Source organism: Megalobrama amblycephala, linkage group LG7 (assembly GCF_018812025.1).
Source record: "Megalobrama amblycephala isolate DHTTF-2021 linkage group LG7, ASM1881202v1, whole genome shotgun sequence".
Classification (NCBI taxonomy): Eukaryota; Metazoa; Chordata; class Actinopteri; order Cypriniformes; family Xenocyprididae; genus Megalobrama; species Megalobrama amblycephala.
This window is the reverse complement of record NC_063050.1, coordinates 7,800,955-7,819,950: the sequence shown is the minus strand read 5'-3', so window position 1 is coordinate 7,819,950 and position 18,996 is coordinate 7,800,955. Positions and strand designations below refer to the sequence as shown.

The window sequence follows — 18,996 nt, the reverse complement described above, 5'->3', positions numbered from 1 at the left end:
TAATGACTTTATTCAACAATATCTAGTGATGGATGATTTCAAAACACTACTTCAGAAACCTGCGCTCTGCGCAGAAACCTGCGCTCAGAAACCTGCGCTCAGGTCTACGTCAGAAACCTGCGCTCATTAAAGGAGCGAAGGCTTGTGGTACCATCACAGAGAGGCACAAAATCACTTTCCAGAACGTTCTCGTTCACTGTTCCTTGCTGGTGGAACGATCTTCCTGCCTCCATCCGGAATGCGGAATCCCTGGCAATATTCAAAAGACAGCTGAAAACCCATCTCTTTCGTGAGCACTTAACCTCATCTTAAAAAAAACAAAAAAAAAAAAAAAAACTTCTTACTCCTATCCTTTCACTTCCTCTAATCCCTCTCTATTGTAGCTTAGGATAATCTGAGCACTGCCTATAACTTGTATTATGAGCACTTCTTGTCTATTTGCCTCGTCATGACGACTCGCTTGTTGTATTCCTCACTTGTAAGTCGCTTTGGATAAAAGCGTCTGCCAAATGAATAAATGTAAATGTAAATGTAAATGTACTTCATGAAGCTTTGAAACTTTATGAATCTTTTGTATCGAATCAGTGGTTCAAAGCATGAAAGTCATGTGATTTCAGTAAACGTGTCTTCATTACGTTATAAGTGTTTCGAAATATCAATGGTTCATGTGACTTTGGGAGTTTGATACATGTTCCGAACCACTGATTCGAAACAAAAGATTCATAAAGCTTCGAAGCTTCATGAAGCAGTGTTTTGAAATCGCCCATCACTAGATATTGTTGACTAAAGTCGTTATTTTGTTTGTTTGTTTTTTTGGTGTACAAAAAGTATTCTCGTCGCTTCATAACATTAAGATTGAACAACTGTAGTCACAACTGTTTTTAGTACCTTTCTGGGCGTTTGAAAGTGTAAATTAACTTGCTGTCAATGCAGGTCTCACTGAGTCATCGGATTTTATCAAAAATAACTTAATTTGTGTTCTGAAGATGAACGAAGGTCTTATGGGTGTGGAATGACATGAGGGTGTGTAGTTAATGACAGAATTTTCATTTTTGGGTGAACTAACCCTTTAAGTCAGCCTTCATAAAAATTCTTTAGGACTTTTTAGGTGCAAGAGCAGTGGCCGAAACAAATAATCCATGTTTGGAAAACTTAAAACTGATGTAAACTAAAGCACATTCATTTCATACTCATTTAGCAAAATAGCCCTTACAGAACTAAAATATATGGGAATATACTGTAATTTACAATGCGATATACAAACAAAAAAAGTTGGGACACTGTACAAATTGTGAACAAAAACAGAATGCAATTATGTGGAAGTTTCAAATTTTAATATTTTATTCAGAATACAACATAGATGACATATCAAATGTTTCAACTGAGAAAATGTATCATTTTAAGGGAAAAATAAGTTGTTTTTTAATTTCATGGCATCAACACATCTCAAAAAAGTTGGGACAAGGCCATGTTTACCACTGTGTGGCATCCCCTCTTCTTTTTATTACAGTCTGCAAACGTCTGGAGACTGAGGAGACAAGTTGTTCAAGTTTAGGAATAGGAATGTAGTCCCATTCTTGTCTAATGAAGGCTTCTAGTTGCTCAACTGTCCTAGGTCTTCTTTGTCGCATCTTCCTCTTTATGATGCACCAAATGTTTTCTATGGGTGAAAGATCTGGACTGCAGGCTGGCCATTTCAGTACCCGGATCCTTCTTCTACGCAGCCATGATGTTGTAATTGACGCAGTATGTGGTCTGGCATTGTCATGTTGGAAAATGCAAGTTCTTCCCTGAAAGAGACGACGTCTGGATGGGAGCATATGTTATTCTAGAACTTGGATATACCTTTCAGCATTGATGGTGCCTTTCCAGATGTGTAAGCAGCCCATGCCACACGCACTCATGCAACTCCATACCATCAGAGATGCAGGCTTCTGAACTGAGCACTGATAACAACTTGGGTTGTCCTTGTCCTCTTTAGTCCGGATGACATGGCCAAAAATAACTTCAAATTTTGATTCGTCTGACCACAGAACAGTTTTCCACTTTGCCACAGTCCATTTTAAATGAGCCTTGGCCCAGAGAAAACGCCTGCGCTTCTGGATCATGTTTAGATATGGCTTCTTTTTTGACCTATAGAGTTTTAGCCAGCAACGGCGAATGGCACGGTGGATTGTGTTCACCGACAATGTTTTCTGGAAGCATTCCTGAGCCCATGTTGTGATTTCCATTACAGTAGCGTTCCTGTATGTGATGCAGTGCCGTCTAAGGGCCCGAAGATCACAGGCATCCAGTATGGTTTTCTGGCCTTGACCCTTACGCACAGAGATTGTTCCAGATTCTCTGAATCTTTGGATGATATTATGCACTGTAGATGATTATAACTTCAAACTCTTTTTCTCTGAGAAACTCCTTTCTGATATTGCTCCACTATTTTTCGCCGCAGCTTTGGGGGAATTGGTGATCCTCTGCCCATCTTGACTTCTGAGAGACACTGCCACTCTGAGAGGCTCTTTTTATACCCAATCATGTTGCCACTTGACCTAATATGTTGCAAATTGGTCCTCCAGCTGTTCCTTATATGTACATTTAACTTTTCCGGACTCTTATTGCTACCTGTCCCAACTTTTTTGGAATGTGTAGCTCTCATGAAATCCAAAATGAGCCAATATTTGGCGTGACATTTCAAAATGTCTCACTTTCAACATTTGATATGTTATCTATATTCTATTGTGAATAAAATATAAGTTTATGAGATTTGTAAATTATTGCATTCCTTTTTTATTCACAATTTGTACAGTGTCCCAACTTTTTTGGAATCGAGTTTGTAATACATTTCAATATATAGGAAACTAGTGCTTATATTTTTCAATACACTGCAACATATGCTTTGACCATGCATGGCTATATATTGATACATATAAAATATTTAGAAATGAAGACAAAAATAGCATTAAATGTAATATTCATAAAGTTTTATCCTTTATTGTGTACATATATTGCACATACATGTTCCCATATAAATGTGAATGCACAGAATAAGTTAAAGCAGATTCTTTGCTTCAGACTGTTAAAGGAGAGTAAATAAAGTGTTATTTCATGCGTTTTGCTCAATATTAATATAGGGGAGATCTGTTAGTGTTTAATATTATTTTGGAATATAAAAGGGTTTCTGGTTTGTCTGAGTTTTAATTTATAATGTAAATAATTATAAAACATTAGAAATATATTACATATATTTAGTATATTTAAACATTAATATATTTCTGTGTTTATACTGCATGAGTAAATATATTTGCAATATATTTATGCACATGCAGTACCATATCTGATCACATACAGTATACATCTATATATTATGAAGTGCATTACTGAATATAAAATTACATACATTATGATATATTAGTAAATATATTGTCAAATATTTTCAATAAATGCAAAGTGGCAACTCCTTATATTATTCAATATATTGTAATATATTAACACAATATATTTTTCTGTATATTTTCAAATATACTATTAAATCATTTAATATATTGATCATTCATATTTAGGGAATTCATATATTTGTACATCTTACAAATTCAAGCTGATAACCAGTTCAATCTTTTTCTACCTTGTTTGGACTTAAAGATGAAAATTCTGTCATCATTTATTCATGCTTATGTTGTCACAACCGCACTGTCTACACCATTGGACACGGACACTTACGCCACGCCCACTCGTTCACAATCACCGGAATTCGGATCACCTGTGCATCATCACCAGAGCCACATATAAGCACGCCACACTCTACCACTCGCTGTCTGGTCTAGTACCTCACCTCTTATGTTACCTGCGTCTACTAACCTGTGGATTACCTACCTGTTCCTGTCTTCCGCCTGGTCCTCATCTCCTGCCTCGTCTTCATCGTCTTCCTCGTCCTCTCCTCCTGCAAAGGAAAGTAAACAGTTATCATCCATTAAGTGTTCTACGTGTCAAGATATCCTCCTGTGTTCAGCCTGTGTCCGATACCTCTGTTTAATAAACTGACTCACTTGCACTTACCTCTGTGTCCTCGTCTGTGTCTGACAGAAGACCAGACCATATGCAGAGCTCTCCGGACACAGGCGGGGACCGCACCGCTGACCCATTCACTGCCCTGGTTCAAGCTGTACGGTCCTCACTAATGCAGAACGCCAACCCTTCACCACCAGCGGCTAGCACGACCGTACAGCCATCACCATCACCTGCGGCACCCGTCACTTCCTCAGCTGCCTCTGCGAGTCCCATGGCCCGACCAGCGACATACAGCGGCGCGGCGGAGGATTGCAGCGGGTTTCTGTTACAGTGTTCACTCTACATGGAAGCGAACTCTCACCTGTTTCAACATGCGAGAGGCTGAGTGGCATTCATCATCTTCTTGCTCTCAGGATGAGCACTGCAATGGGCGCAGTCCTTGTGGGAATCGAATGCTCCGGTCACCGGTTCTGTCTCCGCCTTCTGTGATCATTTAAAGGAAGTCTTCGGTCAACACGCAGCCGAAATGTCTATCCATGACCAACTCTTCAACATTCGTCAAGGAAAGAGAGAAACCCCTAGTTCGTATGCCTTACATTTCCGCACGCTGGCATGTATTATCGGTTGGAATGAAACCGACCTCATCACTGCATTCCGCCATGGCCTCCGACATGAGGTAAAACAACTCATCGTAGTTTATGAAGATTCCTTGGGTCTCGAGTTATTAATCCAGAAAATGGTCCGAGTATCACAACATCTATCAGCCTGTTGTATCACCGCGCCCGCTGTCAATCCTCTGCTAGTTCTACCATCTGTCGCACCTCCAGCACCAGAACCCATGCAGATTGACACCCACCATCTCACCACTACCGAACGCCAACGCCGCATTCACCAACAGTTGTGTTTGTATTGTGGGGGAGATGGACACGGGATTTCCACCTGCCCGGTTCGACCTCCACGCCCAGCGGTAAGTACAATTCAGTTACCTCCACATACTGCTCATCTCACAAAGACCTTGGTGTACGTTAATAATTCTCACTCCTCCATTTCAGCGCAAGCCCTCATCGACTCCGGGTCGGCCGGGAACTTCATCAGTCAGCAAACCCTCCAAAGACTGAATGCACGTCGCCAACGTTGCCCAGTCAACCTCAGGGTCACCACGATACAGGGAAAGCTGCTGGGCCGAGGTCGTGTCCCCCATTTCTCCCCCACACTCACGCTCCGCGTAGGTCATCTGCATGAGGAGACCATCACATTTATGGTGCTGGAGGAGTCAACCGCTGACATCATCCTGGGACGCCCATGGTTAAACCTGCATCAACCCCACATCCTTTGGTCCTCTGGAGAAATCCTCAAATGGAGTGAAAACTGCTTCCAGAACTGTATAACTCCAAGTAAAGTTAAACCTAAATCCTCTCCAGTCCACCAGCAGCTTCCAGTGCAGTCTACATCAGTGGAAAGTCCTGACACCCATGTCAGCGTAACCCTTCCTCCAGCTTACCGGGCGTTCCAGGATGTCTTCAGTAAGCGGTTGGCTACCAAACTTCCACCTCATCGGCCATGGGACTGCGCCATCGACCTCCTGCCTGGGGCGACCTTACCCAAAGGTCGCATCTATCCACTGTCCATCCCGGAGCAGCAGGCCATGGAGGAACACGTGCACGAAGCGCTCCAACAAGGGTTCATAAGACCATCTACCTCCCCTGCCGCTTTGAGCTTCTTCTTCGTGGCAAAGAAGGACGGAGGCTTGCGGCCGTGTATTGATTACCGTCATCTCAACTCCCAAACCGTTAAATTTAGTTATCCCCTTCCTCTGGTCCCTGCAGCCCTTGAGCAACTCCGAGGTGCCACCATCTTCTCCAAGCTCGACTTAAGAAGCGCCTATAACCTCATTCGCATCCGGAAGGGTGATGAGTGGACAGGACAGGACACTGATGACCTCGATGAACTCGACGGAGCCGCAGCAACGACCCCCCCGAGGTGGAAGCAGGGATCCAGAGGGCTGAGGTTGAGCTGAGCGACCGAGGGCAGAGGTGGAGTCTGAGGGAGGGCGGAGCTAGCAGCAGCCGAAGGGGTGGAGGGCCAGAGGGCAGCGAACGGCCCATAAGTCTGTGGCGAAGGTAGAGCGAAGTCCGACTGAGGTGGAGCCAACGTACCCAGGGAGTCCAGCGAGGCCGAATGCCCGATGGTCACTGCTGACATCGAGGGTGGAAGGAGCGCAGGCGTGGGAGTCAGGACGTCAGGTTAAAGTGGAGTGGAGCATGCAGAGGTCGGAGGCGGAGCCACGGGCTCCCGAGGCCCAAGAAGAGGTGACTCCCAGCAGTCCAGTGGTGTAAGCGCACCACTGAGAGGAGGCAGAGGTGGAACAGAGGGGCTGATGGGAGACAGCGAAGACAGGGTAGCAGAACTAGTCGGGGACTAAAAAGGATCTTGAAGGGTAGTACAGAAGTCCACATGAAATGAAACAATCTCACAGTTATTTTGGAGAGGTGGTGGGAAAGGGAGGATGGGTGGGGACAGAGAATTAGTGACATGATTGACAGATTCCGATGACAATAGTTCAAAAAGTTCAATTTCTCCAAAATGACAGTAGTCCAGTGTAGAATCCAAAAAAATCACTCTCAGTGGCGGGAGGGTGGGCGGGGCTCACTTCCATGCCCTCGATGTCCACTAGAACTCACTCGGCGATGGATGTTGCAGTCGGCTCGCAAACCTGGTCAGACACGTGTTGCTCAGGCTCCATCGCGTTGTTCAGCTCGGTCGCTCCTGAAGGCGCTGGCTCAAACGTTGCGGCGGACTCATTCACATGGCCTGCGGTGGGCTCATGCTGCCGATCCTTGCCGTCTGGGTGGTCTTGGTTGTGCACTGGGTTCTGAGTAGGGCTCCACGAATGTGACAAAGCTCCCTCGAGGTCCCTCCCCGGATAACTGCGCTCTTGTGGAGGTGTTGAGTCCAGCAATCAGAAACGAGCACAGGGCGTCATCCGGGAAGGTGGTCAGAGGTACGAGGTACAAACAATCCGTTAAATGTTCCTTGAGGGAATGATCTCCCTGCTCAAGGCACATGAGGTGAACTGGTGCAAAGTCCATAGTAACTAGGGGTGTAACAATACATCGATATAGAGCGATACATCGATCTAATGTCTGACGATCCGATGCATCGATGCAATGCGTAAAAAAAATCGATACCTGTGGGCTATTTATAGAGGCACCTTTGTTTTAACACTCTCCACATTTTCACACAATATCAGTCTATGCATTATCGCCAACGCGTGCATTCTCGTTTAAACTAACTTTCAGAACTTGTGAAAGACACTCGGGACAGTAGATGGAACTGTCACTGGCTGATCGGACCAGTGCTGAATCTTCACAAAAGTTTATAATTTGCTTGTTTTTAAAGCCTTGCAAAAAGCAGTGCGCACAGTGCAAACAGTGTCCGTTAGATCACAACACTGGAGAATAGAGTGCTATGAATCGTTCTTCACACACACAGTAACTGAAATTAAAACTGTTAAAAGAATATGGTCAATAAACTGCCGCATAAGAGCGCCGCGCACTGTTACTCTGTGTTGCTTCAAGCACATCATTCTGCACACGGGATGCGCATAAGTGCTTTGTTCCGCTCTGTATTGGAGCCTTTATAATAAATTTGCACAATGAAAGAATATTAATAGCCTGTCTTGTTTTGTCCTACCTATAATATGTTGTTGCTTCAATAAAAACCTGCGCTATACATTTAAAAGAAATGTCTTTTAATTATGTGTGTGTGTGTGTATGTATTCCTTGTTTATCAATTTTTTTGACATTACACATTTTAGCACAGAACTAAAATACTTTCTTGACTGTTGTCATGTCATAAGCTGTCATTAGATTACTGTGTGAATTTTTTATTTGTGGATGACCCAATCAGGGTTCAGGATGTGAAATTTTGAAATAAATGTTTGTTATATATTTTGGTTGCAGCTGTGAGTTAATAAAAATGTAACTGGTTGTGTAAAATAGGCTCAAAATATCGAAATATTAATCGAATCGAATCGTATCGTAATCGTATCGCAGAACTTTTTGAGGTATCGGAAAATATCGAATCGCTGGCTATGAGAATCGATATTGTATCGAATCGTGATGAACTGTCCGATTTACACCCCTAATAGTAACAACAGGGGTAAGAACAGAATGGAAAACACTGAACACGGGAACAGAAAAAACTTTAAGCGCGACGCTTACAATCACTTTTTGTTTGGTCCAGTCTTCTGTCAGGGTTGCTTGAACAGGAACACACGACAAAGGAGATTCGATACAAATAAGTAGTGATGGGACGGTTGATACCAGGGCTCTGATGTTCCGACGCAGTTTTCAAAGCACTATTGTATCACACACTGTACCGATGCTTGTATCGAAATGACAATACCACGTGATTGATGACGTTTGAAGCTTTGAACGTCATGCAGTATCAGAAAATCGAGACAGCTGGTTTGAAAAAATTAGCGCTTCACCTGATGCATAAAGGAAAATGCATTTAATTATGTTTTATTGCTGAGGTCTCAGAGACCCTGAACAGAACATCAGGGTTAAACAGCTCACCCAAAATATTTTTTTAACTACTCACGTCAGTTATGATCACATTATTGTATATTTGATATTATTGATCAATATGTGAATCTGTTGACCAGGTTACACGTGACGTGAGTGGTGGTCTCATTGTCACAAATTAATTTAGATGAGATTACATCAGATTAGATAGAACTGATTCAAGACAAGAGTGATTCCGTATGTCACAGACTTACGAAGCTTTGGTCACGTGCTTTTTCAAACCATATCTGCTCCGCAATGATTTAGATATGGTGAAGAAAACAAGTCTAACCACCTGATGTCAGTAATGCACACTGTGTTAAAAGCTTTGAGTAATGAACCGTTTTTCGGCACAATTTGATGAAAGCCTCAAATGCTTCAGAAAGCCTTGGTTTCCCATCACTACAAATAAGTCTTTACTAGAGAAATCCAACAGGTACAGGCAGAACCGCAACACAACCCAGGAAAGATGAGACCAGACAATGAACACAGGGAAAACAGGAACTTAAATACACAGATCAATGAACCAAAATGTGACCCGATCTGGCGAAATGAGTCGGAAGTCGCAACGTTCTATTTTAAGATATGGGCCGATAATGTGGAAAAACAATGAAAAAAATCGATTTTTTTTTTTTTTAAGCTAATTTCAAAGAACAGACTTTCAAAAATAATCTCCCAAAGTTTCGTAGTCCAGATAATTGAGTAAAGGTATTTAAATGGCTATTAAATTTGACATGGTTTTACTAAATTCGCTGGAAATGAACTTCTCAACTCCTCTCGTCACGTATGAGCATTTCCCGGTAGCCTATCCCCTGAAACGTCATTATCTCTGCTCTACAAATATGGTGTTACACGTTGTATAGAACCAATCAAAAAGCTTAGAAATGTGAACACACTGACCTAAACGCTGATTTTTAACAATGGGAAGCCCCGTTTCGACTGACAGGCACGCGATCGGTCCAGCCATCCTCCTGTCAGACTAACGCGCCTTATAAAATAAAACTCCCATTTGCGTGTCTCTCTTTAAAAGCCAATAAAAATTGAATCCATATAGGTAGCACAAAAATTCTTTTTGCATACAAAACCAAAGACTTTAAACTTTCATATAAAGCCTCCAACATGCTTCTGTTGCGTTGTTTTCACCCTCTAATGAGTCTGAGTAATATGCGTTTACAACAAAAATAGCACAGCAGCTAACTGAATACAAGTATATTTCACGTGCTCATAACTTCATGAAAAATGCACAGATCATAAAAATCGCACATCAATATTTAAAGCAGATTCTCAAGATTAAAATGAATCCAAAATCAATATAATATATTGCGTTGATCACAAGATATTACTCACGGAATGATTTAACATACTTGGCTAAAAACATGTCTCTCATTTCTCCGGGATGCAGTAGGCTATGTATCCAATGTTCCCGGACCCATCCATGTTCGTTTTCCAACGTGGAATAACACAAAATAGATATCATTTTAAAGCTTAGAATCTCATCTTTTTAATGCATCTAACCATTTTGAAAAACTCCTAAAGAGTGCTGAGAAGCACCTCTAGACCGGAGTTTACCGCCCGTTGGCGCCACCTAGCTGCGGAAAAAATTAACAACAATTTTTCAAACTATTCTTTATAATATCACCACGAAATTTGAACCAGATGCAGCTCACATATAGGAGAGCATCACCAAAAAAGAATTTTTTAGCGATCTTATTGTGTTTCTGAGTTATTCCATGTCAAATAAAAAAAAGAAAATATATTTTTTTAAAATTATATATATTTTTTGTCTTTTATCAGCTGTTTCTCAGCAAGAAAATGTCCAAATGTAATGTAATTTATATTTTCTTAAAATTTAAAATGTTTTGTATCAAATGATACCTACCTTTTGACTCTCCTTGCTAGAGTTTTGGAGTTATGAGTCTTTACTTTTGTGTGTGTCGCTCAGAAAAAAATAATAAAAAAGAACTCTAAAAAAAGCCTTCAGGTCTTAAAGGGTTCATTCAAATAAATACTTTAAAATATTTGAGCTTCAGCCTGGTTTAATAGCATATATATATATATATATATATATATATATATATATATATATATATAAATGTCTTTGGTCAAATTAAGCTGTAAAATAAATAGTTTATCCCTTTAAATGCAATGGATTTTGAAAGATAACAAAAAAACGGGCAAAAAACTTTAAAAGCGATTTTCTCAGGTTTTCAATTGGAAAAAGAGGGCAGACGACCATAATTAAAATGGGTATATCTTTAAAACCATTCAAGGTATGACTTTGACTAGGATATCATTTTAAAGCTTATTGTCTCATTTTTCCATTGATACCAAAATCTCAATTTTGAAATTTGGGTCACTGTGACTCATTTTGCTGGATCAGGTCACAAATGACAAATAGCTGTGACGATATCGTTAGTGTCCATGGCAGAGGTTGCGTTAGACTTTAACATTGTCCGTCATTTTGACGGACAGGGTCGTAAAAATTCCGTCATAATCTATTACTACCTGTCATTTTAATTTTCATATTTTAATTATAATAACACATTTAATTGCTTTTATTTTTGTTCACAAATAAAAGCAATTAAATGTGTTATTATAGCATTTGAACAAAAATAAAACCAATTAAATGTGTTATTATAGCATTTGAACAAAAATAAAAGCAATTAAATGTGTTATTATAATTAAAATATGAAAATTAAAATGACGGGTAATTCACACGTGAAAGTTCTCTGTACTGTACTATAGGCTACGATGGTAGCCATTAAAGAAAACGTAGTTTCATATTTATGTTTAAATAGTCCTATGTTATATTTTAAATGCATCTATTTGATTATGAAAAGTAAACAGCATGAGTAAGATGCATCATAAGATGCGCAATATATCGGGAGACATGGAGAGGGTCAGACATGATTTTAAACACTTCATTACGTTTTATTTTGTAGAATGCCTTTCTTTAAAGTGAATTTCGTTTTGTAAAAATTGTATCTTAATTTTAATCAATGTTTCATTAACCAATTGCCTGGATGTAATAAATAAGAAGCAAATATAGTAGACAATATAATCATGACATGGAGGCGCGGGCGTGATGAACTGGAACACGTCAGCTAAATGAACCGAAACTCAGCGGCTGCTTGCCTCACAGACATGAGAAATATATCTACAGAAAGCTTTAAATACCTACTTTAACAAAAAAATGAATTAATTCAAAACGAAAAGAAATAGGCTACTCTGATTATGTAGACTAAACCGAATGAAGTGCATTCTCTCTCTAGCACGTCCATGAGGAGATGATGAGTCAATATCAACTTCATCTTTGCAGCCGACACTGATTCAGAAAACATTACTTTATTATTAAACAATTAAAATGTCTCCTTGCTGTTTTGCGCATTCATGAGACCAATATCGATTCGTAAATCACAGTCGATCTCTTGGTAGGCTATATGCTGTTTTCAGTTGATGATTAAACAGTGCATTGTGCGCCTCCCATCCAATAAATCGCAATAGGCTTAACGCTTTGTGTTGCTTTTGATATGGAACAAAAGTCTCAGATTTCAAATTCTGTCCATTTCATTAAGAAATTCAAGCAATAAATACCGTTTTGGCGCTCTTTAATGTGGCGTGAAAGAGAGTTGTAGCTTCTGTACTCGCCTGTGCGTTATCAGTATCAAACGCATAGCAAAAGATTCCTGCCAGTTTTATTTTTGTTCTGGATCCAGTGCTCTGCTGCTACATTGGAGCGCACTCGCCACCAACTGGACAGGGGTGGAAATTACAGTTACAATTTACAGTAGATCACCCTCAGTGTAATCTGTCACCGTGACGGACGGCCTTCAGATTTTTCCGTCATTGATAAAAAAATTCCGTCAATGACGGAAAATTTTCGGTTAACGCGACCTCTGGTCCATGGTGATAGATGATGGTGGGAAAACAGAACAAAGGAGAACATTTGACAGATGACAACCAAAACAAAACAAAATATGACTGAGTCTGTGACAGTTTGATGGTGGAGAGACTTTTGGAGGACCCAGAGGATGTGCTGCGCTTTGATGATAAAATATTTCTATATTTTCGTGAGTGAGCGAAGGTGAAAACTTGCCGAATAAAACAGGCTTTACCTTTTCAACAGAACACTGAAATTAAAAGCGTGCCATTGTTTCTCCATTTTGATTTTAGGTTTACCTCAAGCCGGGCACACATTTAATGACTAGCTAAAACATTCTAAGACTGTGCTCAACATACAAGTGATTGTTTCCTGCGACTGAAGCCAATTTAAATACTTACACATGGAATTTGAACACCGACTGCAATCGCAGACTGAACGCAACTGGCTCTGACTGGACGCGTTTGAGCGCGATCAGTCATAAGTATCAATTTGTGACCTGATCCAGCAAAATGAGTCACAGTGACCCAAATTTCAAAATTGAGATTTTGGTATCAATGGAAAGATGAGACAATAAGCTTTAAAATGATATCCTAGTCAAAGTTATAAAGATATACCCATTTTAATTATGGTCGTCTGCCCTCTTTTTCAAATTGTAAACCTGAGAAAATCGCTTTTAAAGTTTTTTTGCCCGTTTTTTTGTTGATATCTTTCAAAATCCATTGCATTTAAAGGGATAAACTATTTATTTTACAGCTTAATTAGACCAAAGACATATATATATATATATATATATATAAATGCTATTAAACCAGGCTGAAGCTCAAATTATTTTAAAGTATTTATTTGAATTAACCCTTTAAGACCTGAAGGCTTTTTTAGAGTTTTTTTTTTTTTTTTTTTTTTTTTTTCTGAGCGACACACACAAAAGTAAAGACTCATAACTCCAAAACTCTAGCAAGGAGAGTCAAAAGGTAGGTATCATTTGATACAAAACATTTTAAATTTTAAGAAAATATAAATTACATTACATTTGGACATTTTCTTGCCGAGAAACAGCTGATAAAAGACAAAAAATATATATAATTTTTAAAAAAATAATTTTTCTTTTTTATTTTACATGGAATAACTCAGGAACACAATAAGATCGCTAAAAAATTATTTTTGGTGATGCTCTCCTATATGTGAGCTGCATCTGGTTCAAATTTCGTGGTGATATTATAAAGAATAGTTTGAAAAATTGTTGTTCATTTTTTTCCGCAGCCAGGTGGCGCCAACGGGCGGTAAACTCCGGTTTAGAGGTGCTTCTCAGCACTCGTTAGGAGTTTTTCAAAATGGTTAGATGCATTAAAAAGATTTGATTCTAAGCTTTAAAATGATATCTATTTTGTGTTATTCCACGTTGGAAAACGAACATGGATGGGTCCGGGAACATTGGATACACACTGCATCCCGGAGAGATGAGAGACATGTTTTTAGCCAAGTATGTTAAATCATTTCGTGAGTAATATCTTGTGATTAACGCAATATATTATATTAATTTGGGATTCATTTTAATCTTGAGAATCTGCTTTAAATATTGATGTGCCATTTTTATGATCTGTGCACTTGTATTCAGTTAGCTGCTGTGCTATTTTTGTTGTAAACGCATATTTCTCAGACTCATTAGAGGGTGAAAACAACGCAACAGAAGCATGTTGGAGGCGTGATATGAAAGTTTAAAGTCTTTGGTTTTGTATGCAAAAATAATTTTTGTGCTACCTATATGGATTCAATTTTTATTGGCTTTTAAAGAGAGACACGCAAATGGGAGTTTTATTTTATTAGGCGCGCTAGTCTGACAGGAGGATGTCTGTACCGATCGCGTGCCGGTCAGTCGAAACGGGGCTTCCCATTGTTAAAAATCAGCATTTAGGTCAGTGTGTTTACATTTCTAAGCTTTTTGATTGGTTCTATACAACGTGTAACACCATATTTGTAGAGCAGAGATAATGACGTTTCAGGGGATACCGGGAAATGCTCATAAGTGATGAGAGGAGATGAGAAGTTCATTTCCAGCGAATTTAGTAAAACCATGTCAAATTTAATAGCCATTTAAATACCTTTACTCAATTATCTGGACTACGAAACTTTGGGAGATTATTTTTGAAAGTCTGTTCTTTGAAATTAGCTTAAAAAAAAAAAAAATCAATTTTTTTCATTGTTTTTCCATATTATCGGCCCATATCTTAAAATAGAACGTTGCGACTTCCGACTCATTTCGCCAGATCGGGTCACATTTACATTCATAATCGGCCTTACAATCGTTAAGTGTGTGCGCGGCTTCAGAAGCAGTTTGCGTGTTGTTGGTTGCTTGGTAACAGACCTGACAGTTGATTAAATATATTTGTTTTCCGAAGATGAAATATATATTTGTGTTCCGAAGATGAACAAAGGTCTTACAGGTGTGGGACGACATGAGGGTGAGTAATTAATGACAGAATTTTCATTTTTGGGTGACCTAACCCTTTAAGTGAACTTAAACACTTGTTTTTGTATAATGTATAATGTGTATCAATATATTGAATTCATGCATTAGATCTAAAAGCAGACTAATAAACCTGCTACTGTCTGGGTCGTTATTGTTAATCAAACAAAAAAAAGAAAAAGAGAAAATCAAATCTTGACTGAATGACTTTCATAGCTTTAATAAGGATCCATATTTAATTTAGTGAAGATTAATATAGTGAAGATTATACAGTGAATTATTTTAAATCTATCTATCTATCTATTGTGAAATAAAATTACACAATCTACGCCACACCACTCCCATCTCACAAAACAAACCTCATACATACAGTATGCTTTGCAGCATGTGGACATTGATTCATGTGAGCGAATGTGGATCATACCATCCGAGAGTGGGAATGGGGGAGATGGAGGAACCTCTGCGGCTGGGCAATGGGGAACCATCCAGAGGGCTGCGGTTCTGGAGCAGATGTCTGTATCTGGGGTTGTATCTGATCCAGCGGTGAAGAGCCTCACAGGCCTCCGGCTGCTGCCCTGTGTTGGTCAGGCTCACCGCCAGAGCCATCAGGGCCTTCAGATTGTTTGGGTGCAGCTCCAAACATCTATTTGAACAAAGACAGATAGACCAAACATGTCAAAATAAGTGAAGGATTGAGTTGATCCAACATGTTTTTTGTGGGGGGGGGGGGGTTCTGATTTTTCCAATAAATGGTGCACAAGGGGAGTGTTCTAAAAAAAACAGCTTGAAAGCAATAATTATTTTTATACCATTTGTTACCACTAATTGTGCAAAAGCCCATAAAGCTTTAATGCAATTTCCTCATGCATAATTTAATATGTTTGTGAATTTCAGACTTTTGGCGCTGATTGAGATTTTTAAGGCTTTAATTTTAAAATGAATAATTTAAGAGATTTTTTTAAACTTGCAGAAACCCTGAATCTACAAATGTGACTATTTGTACAGCCTTTCACCTAAAAGATGTTTCAGTGTTTAGAGAATCAATCTAGCAAAGAAATCTTGATCACTGCTCTTGTTATAAGATTATAAGGTTTGCCGGAGTGTCTACTAAGTGTGTAATCCCCAATGAAAGGACCTTGCTGTATTTACAACATCTTTCCCCCTTAGAGAACAGAGCATTAATGCTCCTCTGTCATATATCAGACTCAAGCATAAATAGCAAAACCCCTCATTATTGTCTACTCACCTCTGAAGACAAACAATGGCTGCCTGCTCATTCTCATTCTCTGCTTGTGTGGTGCCCAAAACCTGCCAGGCCTTTGTAGAGGGAAAAAACACTATAGTTTGAAACAAAACCTCCAAAATTATTAGAGCAAAGCAGAAATAAAAAGTCTTGAATATAAATAGCCTGAAGGGCTCAGTAAAAACAGCCTTCAATTATTGGGGCTGCCAGTTTTCTAAAACATATTGTTGTTCCCTTTCTTTATGTGCTTGGCCATTGCATTTAATGGCATGTCACTCTGGGGTGATGGCATTGGACTTTAATGTGGTTTTGTTTCAAATTAAACAGGATCATATTCATAAGCCATCCCAGCGGTTTACGCCATCTGTCTGGCATCACTGTGGCTCATAAAGCATTGGAAATTTCATTAAGTGTTCGATGGTGCTGACTGGGCAATAGTAAGAGGAAGGCAGGAAGGAAATGGAACTGCACTGTCTGTCACTAATCTGTTTCATCGTTTGTGAGGTGATAAAACATTCTGAAGAAACTGAGACTGGACATAATAGTTACGTTCCAAATCCAAATAAGATCAGCTGATAAGAGGCTGATTTACTGATGGAACCCAAATGCAAAACGGCAAAGGAAGCTCAAAAAGGTCTTGTGTGCTACAAAGAACACAAGAACACCTGACCAATGAACACAAAGACCAGGCCCTTGACAAAAAGACACGAGACAAGAGTGCATGGTGAGTGAACGAACACTCAACCTCAACCTGTGCGCTCACAACAAAAGAAAAAAAAAATAGAGTGTGAATATCCGAACCCCGACACTACCCTCCCTTCAAAAGGGATGTCCCCTGGCGTCTCCAATGAGAAACACAAAACACAAGATTGATAAATCAACACAAAAAAGACATACACCAAAACAACACAAGACAGATACACACACAGACACAACAACAGAAGACAGACTGGGGTCAGACAGAGACAGGAAGTAGAGGTAGGTAGGGAAACCAGGCTGGTTTCATCGAGTCAGACAAGTAAAAACACCATGCTCCACACATGAAACAAAGCACGCAGACGGGAGAGCACGCAGACGGGAGAGCACGCAGACGAGAGAGCACACGACTCGAGTACACTTGAAGCCACACACTAACCCAAAGACAAGACAATACATGAGTGTCAGGGCTCTGTCAAAAACAACAACAACAACAACAACAACAAAAGAATAAACCAGACCAAAGTGTCAGACCCTGTCATTTAGTCACTTAAGCTAACTAAAAATAAAGTAAAAACTACAATATTGTGAAATTGTACAATTTAAAAGAACTGTTTTCTATATATATATATATATATATATATATATATATATATATATATATATATATATATATATATATATATATATATATATATAATCCCACAATATTTAAAATATCAGTAAGCTTAATATATATATATAAAATCATCATTTAGTGGGTACTTTCAATTGGGTGGTGGCTGTCCTGAACCCTTTCAACTTGTAAAAATGATATATACTTTTGATTTTTTTTTTTTTTTTAAGTTTTAAAGTATAATTTATTTAAAAAAAAAAAAAAAAAAATGTGTCCCGCATTTTCATGTCAGTACCAAAATAGTACATGTTTTAGTCCATTGGCTGAGACTTTAACCACACCCCTACATTTTTTATCAGGAAATATTCCTGTGTCCCTCCCTCTCATAGCCTCTTTTTCATAGTAGATAGGTACCATCATTTTGAGTTAAATGTGTTCAAAAGTCTGAAAATCTGTGTGTAACTTTAAGGAATGTCACCAAAAAAACTTTTTTTCTGCAATTAAGCAAAATTTTTGTGGGTGTTATTCCATAAAAATTTGTTTTTATGTGTGTGCAACTGTTCAGAACTGTGCTAGGTAACGATGTGGTGATTGTCATCTTTGAAAATTATCTAAAATTGTCACTACCGAAACAGTCATGACTGAAACATGTCATCATTGTTTTGGTAGTGACAAAGGGAACACACAATCATTTATTTGGGGAAAATAAACTAAATTTTAGTACAGCTATGCAAATCATTATTATTTTAGTATGTTTTAGTGGTGTTTTAGTATGTGAGTTAAAATTCTGTAATGTGATGTGGTGTCTATCATTACTGTCACTACCAAAAATGTGCAGTCACGAACTAAACATGGGATATTTTGTCAAAAATAAAGTATATTGAAATATCAACTAAGATGTTATTATTGTGTTTGGTTCAATTTATATTTAAACTAACAAATCTTTAACTTTGCAATCAGTATGATGAACTTTATGCCTTTTACGCCCATGTCATCTAAGTAGGCCACGTACTAGGTTTTGGAACACAGATAATGTGTAAGACGGCTAAAATACACACAAATGCTCAATAAATGGGCTGGTCAGATTACAAACGGGGTTCATTACCTCTGAGTCCTGAGGGTCTTGTAAGATGGCTGCCTCCAGCAGTAGTACGGCACTGTTCAGATCCCCGTCCTTGCACTTCTGCAGCCCCTGTTCAAAAGCATTGGTGCAGTCTTTGTAAGGGTTATTGGCATGGAAGTAGTAACCCTGTAAGCAACAGAACCAAAGAACAATCTTAAAGAAAACAATCTAAACCACAAGTAAATATCATGATGATTTTAATAGAATAATTGAGCGGAGAACTCATAAATCTAGAGAGGTAGACGGTGGAGTGTTGATAATTGGATCACGCTGAGGTCTTTAATATTGCAGTGAAAATTGCAGTCGAACTAATCAGTGGCGTGGGGAGAAGAAAAGGGCACAGGAACTCACACTTCAGATGATCCACTGCAAAGCCATATGCCAAACATTCACAACATCCAGTG

At 39.0% G+C, this 18,996-nt stretch overlaps 1 protein-coding gene across 5 annotated transcripts in view; it reads right to left on the bottom strand.

Moving 5' to 3' along the window:
• The window catches only part of pex5lb (peroxisomal biogenesis factor 5-like b), an 85,186-nt gene that overhangs the window by 5,403 nt on the left and 60,787 nt on the right, over positions 1 to 18,996 (bottom strand). For 4 of the 5 annotated variants that reach the window (XM_048195803.1, XM_048195799.1, XM_048195800.1 and 1 more), the window contains 3 exons: positions 18,575 to 18,718; positions 16,161 to 16,231; positions 15,339 to 15,557 (listed from right to left, as the gene is read on the bottom strand). In XM_048195803.1, the coding sequence (XP_048051760.1) occupies positions 15,339 to 15,557; positions 16,161 to 16,231; positions 18,575 to 18,718 (434 nt within the window). The remainder of the gene's footprint in view (positions 1 to 15,338; positions 15,558 to 16,160; positions 16,232 to 18,574; positions 18,719 to 18,996) is intronic. The other variant, XM_048195801.1, reaches the window with a different exon arrangement.